The following is a 6,462-nucleotide window of genomic DNA, read 5'->3' on the forward strand; positions in this document are numbered from 1 at the left end:
GAACAATCTTGGACCTTTACATAAAATGTGGACCAAAAAGTGGACCTTTACATAAAATGTGGACCAAAATGTGGACCTTTACATAAAAAGTGGACCAAAAAGTGGACCTTTGAGCCTTGTGGGGGGGTTCTTCCGAACCCCCGAACCCCCCCTGGCTACGGGCATGCATGTGCACTGTTAAGCCGGCGTCACACTGTCAACGACCTTCGGTCGAATTTCTTGATCGCCAGAGTCTCAAAATGTAGTCGTCAATATTAGTGAAATCAAAAGATGTATTGCAATATTAGTTATGAGGTAATGGCCTGGCATGGTAATCAGGACTACCTCCCTCTGACCGGGACGTATCGTTTTCGTTTTGAAAATATTTAGGATATCGGGCGCGCGTTGACACGATGCTACACGACAAGCAATTAAGCAGGTTGCAGAGGAAGTGTCGTCTCGTACCTTTTGTTTATTTAGTGTTCCTTATCTGAAACACGACCCTGGGTACGAGAAGGAACATCGCTCGGCCATCAGACTCTATGGGCCCAACAAAGGCGCCTTCAGCTGGCGGCGGTCCAGCGGCCCGGGCACGTGCCATCACTCATCTAAAGTAAACGTTTAACTGCTTTGCAGAGGATCAAGATCTGGTAGATAGGACACTCCTTGATGGTACACTGCGGCTTGGTTCCTGTTTACTCTAGTGTTCTACTTACCTTCGTTTACAGGTCAGACAAGGGTCATCGACTAATCGGGAGGCGTGCTCGTCGGAATGAAGTATCGATGAGGACATAATTAAAGTACCGTGCATTCTATTATCATTACCAAACCTGTACTTTATCACTAAAATGATGTGGTCTCCATCCTTACGAAATGAAATCCGAGAAAATCCTACTGCAACAGGTGAGGGAATAGACTGCAAAGTCAGCAAGAGGAGACCAGCGACATGGCTGTCATTGATGTTGCTTGCAAGGTGCACGCAAGACGCCATTCTGACGCCAAGAAGCAAACTTTAATACGCCTGCATGTAGGTAGCTCCTGAACATTCAGGGTCGCAAGTCTAGACATGACTGCGTCAACATTGCGAGTTACCATGACCTCAGAAATCCCTGCATAGAATTGTAGGACTTTGTTTTGAATACACGAAGGAGAAAATTCGTCTTCAGAGTTCAGACACAAGAAGGTCTAGATCTAGATATATTTGTTTTACGACAACACTATCTCAGAAGTACAGAATGTGTTTCTTTTAGGTCATCCCTCTTGGTATTTTGGTAAACTACAAACATGAATGAAAGATTTAAACGCCAATCGCCTCTTTTTTATTTCAGACGATGAACTAATGACTAACACCGTGGTTACAACAAAGGAACAGGTTCTAAACGAGCCGATGTGTTTTTGGAAGTCCCAATTTGGACCACAAAATGCACGTCTTTCATCAACAATATCCCTTTTGAGAACGGGATTTAGGATTCTAAGCTGTTCGGCTTGGCTGCCTCCCTTGTTACGTGTTATGGTTAGAGGCGCCAAGGTCTTGCAGCTACGCCAAGTCGACATACGATGCTGGTCTTTAACTGCTATATCCAGCGCGTGTCGGCCGGGGGGAGTTCATGTTTGTGACACCACTGAGACTGATGGATTCACGTAATCAGTGCTGACCTTGTCGGGGCAGGAAAACATCGCTTGCTAGAATTACCTACCAAGGTTAAAGTCCAGGGCATTTTTCATACGGTGGCAGATACCTACTATTGCACGGAATGAACGTTTTACTCGCCCAAGATGTGCCCTTGGCCTCTTGTCCGGATTTAGCATCTCTCTCTTAGCTTGATGACGTAGTTTGCTGACCTCGGCCAACCGTTAGTATACAATGTTACAGAAACATGTAACCATAGGATCCGGAACATTGGGGGCGAGGATTCTATAAGTTAGGAAGTTGGTATACAGGTGAACCTCGGTGTGTTATTCTTCCCTGGCGGCTAAAATAACATAAACGTCATTTAGGTCTCATTGGGCCTGGCTAGTTTTCTCCGATGAAGAACCGCAACCAGAAACTTGGTCCAGAACAATCGCTGTGTGAAAAACGGGTCAGCCAGGAGGCGTCCCGATGGCTATCGAACAGTCATCACTCAGACAAGCTCCAGAAACACCTGAAGTGGACAGTCGGCTTCCGTCCTATTGTCGGGCCGGAGGCGGGTGATGGAGTGATACCGGTACTTGGCTTGGCTGGAGCACCGCATGGCGCCCGCAGTGGTCACCAGAGCAGCGAGGCCGAGTGCCCATACCGGTAGTCATCCGCACTTCTGTGGTCATTTGTCAGTCTCCGATATAGAATCAATACTGATGCACAATACGTGACTTTCATCCTAAATTGGCATTGTAGCAGTAAGCGTCACCTATTGGGTAACTTATCCTACCCCAACAACAATCTACATGTGGTGTTTTGCTCACCGTGCAAAGCGACTTCTTGCATCCCATCCCATGATGCATCACGCGGATCAAAACTCTGGTAACTTTCGGCCGTGAAGTCTCGACCCTTTCCTCTCCACACCACACAAACTCTTCTTAAAATATGTCACTGGTGCGTCAGTAAAGATTGCATACCCCATTAAACGTCTGCTGATTTTCAGTTCTAAATTGGTCTGGTAAAGAGTTCTTATTAATAGGAAGCTTCTACTCCACTTGTCAAAAACAACCAGTGTGAGTCTACTGAGGTTAGTCAGCTGGCGGTGAGGGCAGGGCCCCGCCCCGCGGCAATACTATCTCTCCTGGGTCACTTCATCCGCCAGTGTTTTCCTATCGGTGCACAGTGGGCGGAGCAGATGTTACAAGGTCAGTTGTTCCGTCACGGCTGAAAATTGGAGCCACTGCCAGGCGACTACACACGGGGTCATGTCGGTAGTGTTGGCTTTGACCTTCCAAAAATACGTCACGGTGAAATGCACAGAGAATGTGTACCCTACCTTAAACAATCAGGGAAGTTAATCCAAAGAAGGGTGGAAGAAATTACCCAACTATATCTTAACGTTATGGACATATCGGACAGCATATAAATCATACTTATTTGTGGTTTGAGAAGCAAATGTTCTATCAAGTGATTCTCTCTCTCTCTTGGTTCTTCTCATGGAAGTGATTCTAAATACAATATATTTGGTGTTGGGGACTGGTAGTTATATGAAATACTGTATGTCTTAGACAGAAGTTTCCCAATATTGTGTGCACCTGAAACACTCAGCCCATGTTGATGTTGGTACATTGTAAATTACTTTAGCTTGGTTAATGTCCAGCTTTCCCCTCAAGGTTTTACTTTGTAGACTTGCTGACACAGTTTCTGAAGGGATCTTCCTCATCAATGGTTAAGGAGGCACATTCCACTATGATTACCCGCATCATGCACAACAGTGGGATCAAACTGCAGCTTACACCAAACACTTCCCTGAGCTGGCACAACAGAGTACACATACATCACCACATGTAAGGACTTTTTTTTTCATTTTTTACCTCAAAACAAGGCTCCACTCACATGTTTTGGGTTACAATAGGGGACTGCAAAGACAGATAAGGGGCTGTAAAGACCTGACAATAGCCTGTTAAAGCTTATCCAAAAACCACTTACCACTACAACCAAAAACCAGGATAGGGTACAGTTTTGAGATGCTTACTACAAGGATCAACCTCACAAAGCCTGACAGAGCACCAATTACTTCTTCATATGTTGAGGCATTGTTTTGTTTAGAAGCTTCCGTGACAGGCATGAGTCTTTGCACAATCCTAGGAGGTGTGCTAAAGAAGGAAAGAGAAAGGTTGGCTGCAATCCAAACATACAAGTGGCTCAGAGGGACACTTTCAGTTCCACAGAGGTAAAACTGGATGTGTAGCAGAGAAAAGGGCAGGTATTGCATCAGCCAGCCTAGCCTATACTTATGCTGGAAGGAGTCTTTAAATCACTCTGAAGCTAAAATAAAAATACAAATGTACTGGAACACCTGAGTCTTCTGAAAGATACTGTGGAGATACTAACGTTACAAATTTCAAAGTCTGTGCATTTATTTCAGAGGTAAAAGCATGTGAGACCAAAGAGTCCTGTACCAGGTGTAAGAATGTTGTCATCTCCTGGGCTTCCCTCTGGCCTCCTTCCTCTGCAGGTACCTGAGCCGTGCCTCAGAGATGGACGAGTCATCGTTCCTCTTGGCAAGCTTGCTGACATCAGGGCTCGGGGAACTGGAGGCTCCTGAAATCGGCACATGTTCAATTTTTTAGCACCATGCTTGTTTCTTACCACAGTCAGTTAGTGATGGAACATGGATATTTGTTCTTGTTGTGATTACATGTACATGGAACTGTACAGAGCTGGTACCCAGCAACCATTACCTTGTCAGCACCTCCAAATATAGAGTTATATTACACTTGACCCTACCAGCATCATTCTTAGTTTCAGGATCTTACATATCAATGGATCTTTTATAAAGCTTTCATGTGTTGCAAAGAGGAAGTAAAGTGTCATCATAACAGACCTACCAGACTGCTCTAGTCAAAGTCAAATACAATATGAATGTGTGACAGAAGGGATTGCATGATGATTTACTGGTTCCCATGGCCCTGAGTGAAAACTTGACACGAGTACCTTGACCTCCTAGAAGAGGTTTGTGTACATCCTGGTCCTGTGCAGTTGGTGTGGGTTCGTCAGCGATCAGCTGACAGCCGCTGAGGGAGGACAGGTCCAGCTGGTGCAGCTTGGGAAGCAGGTCCTGCACCCAGCTGTATCTGACCTGAAATGACACCTGTCAGTCAATGTGTGATGCAATCATGGGAAATAGAAGTCACATCAGATAGTTTACATACATGCATTCCTACATACAGCATTACATACACTTTGCTGGGAAAATTTTGTTAACTGTTATAGCAACATTTGAGTGCCATGGAGCGAAGATGTATGAATTACACACACAGGACAGTGAATGGACACTTGGGAAACTGTCTTTCCTCTCTGTCATGAGTGTCATCTATTTCCTAAGACAGACCTGACACAACTGGAGCAGGTTATGAAACATTGCAGAACCCAATTCTGCACCATCAAACAATAAAACTAGCAAACATGTCTTTAAAATTGTCAGTCCTGAACATTTTCTCGTATCGTAGTTGGAACGACCATGAAAGGTCATTTCAGGACATCTCCTACAAAATAGTTTAATCCATCTGATAATCAGGCCTTCCTGCTGACTGTGAGTTCACATAACTACAAGGGCTTCGACCCTGCCTCAGTTTGCCTGACTTCAACAGAATGTGGGAGATAGTCATCAGTCCTGAGTTATGGCTGCAGATGCCAATTATGCCGACATTTTGCAGATTTGCCACCTCCACTAGGCACGAATACCTCTCAGTACTGTTTTGTGGCATTCAGAGCCTTAATCAAAAGTTTCTTTTGCTGACAGGGTTCTTCACGTTTTGAAAAATTCACCATCCTGATGGGGTAAGTACATGGTCATGCTATTAAATAGACAACCAACTTTCCCCAGATATGTTTATATACAGACTGGAGGTCTAGAAAACCAATAACTAATAATTAACTATACATACAAAATGGCAATGGTCTAATTATGCTGTCCTCAGACATGCAACAGGTCCTTCAAAAATAACTGTCAGTTGACACGATAAAGGCTTTGTTGCACTTGAAACATTACATGAACATTTTCCAACAACAAAGTATGCAAAATACAATGGTACTGGGCAAATAGCAGGCAAAATGACTTAATGTTAAGCAATTCCTAGATAGATATTGCTGTTCTAATTCAGTTTAAATTGAATGTCAGATGTAGAGTTCTTGACATATCTCACTCTCAGCTGTGGATCAACCAATATATGGCTTTGGTTCTGCCCTGGAACCAAATTGGCAACCAGCAGAGACTTATTTATACTTTCTTATCATGATCAGGCAGTCCTGGGCAGCAAATAAATGGATCTGGAAATACTTGATATTGACCTTCCTGGCCACTATGGACCATTCCAGATCACCATAGTCTACATTTGCACTTCATCAAGACCTGACACATGTTCACTATTCCCATGTGTTCCTACACACCAAGTTCTAAGAGCCCTGGAAACAATACCATTTACCAGATGGACATATGTACATTACCTATTCATGAGATCATAAAGCACTGAGGTACAAATCTATATGCCCAAAGACATCTATATAATGTCCTTGATATGCCTCAATTGCTTGGAGCTGCTGTTCTAATAAGATCAAAGGTAGACGGCAATAAAACTATTCTTAATAGGACTGATGAGTTTGATAATTATAAGTCTATCTTGAACCCTTTGCAGTAACATTTACATTGATACAATGATTGTATCTTGTGATCTGTTGTATCTTGTGATCAGTTCAGTAGACTGGCAGGGCAATATCTTCTGTGTGTGTGTGTGTGTGTGTGTGTGTGTGTGTGTGTGTGTGTGACAACATACTAAAGCAGTAAGGAACATGAGAGTGAG

The 6,462-nt window shown here is 43.8% G+C and overlaps 1 protein-coding gene across 1 annotated transcript in view; it reads right to left on the bottom strand.

Moving 5' to 3' along the window:
• Nucleotides 1–3,239: 3,239 nt before the first annotated feature.
• LOC109485918 (probable ATP-dependent RNA helicase DHX40) overlaps nucleotides 3,240–6,462 on the bottom strand; it is a 12,445-nt gene continuing 9,222 nt past the window's right edge. Inside the window, 2 exon segments of the mRNA XM_019789615.1 lie at nucleotides 3,240–4,204; nucleotides 4,595–4,742. Of these exon segments, the coding sequence (XP_019645174.1) occupies nucleotides 4,080–4,204; nucleotides 4,595–4,742 (273 nt within the window). The 3' untranslated portion in view covers nucleotides 3,240–4,079.

This window comes from Branchiostoma belcheri, unplaced genomic scaffold (assembly GCF_001625305.1).
Source record: "Branchiostoma belcheri isolate BF01 breed outbred unplaced genomic scaffold, Haploidv18h27 scaffold11, whole genome shotgun sequence".
Lineage (NCBI taxonomy): Eukaryota > Metazoa > Chordata > Leptocardii > Amphioxiformes > Branchiostomatidae > Branchiostoma > Branchiostoma belcheri.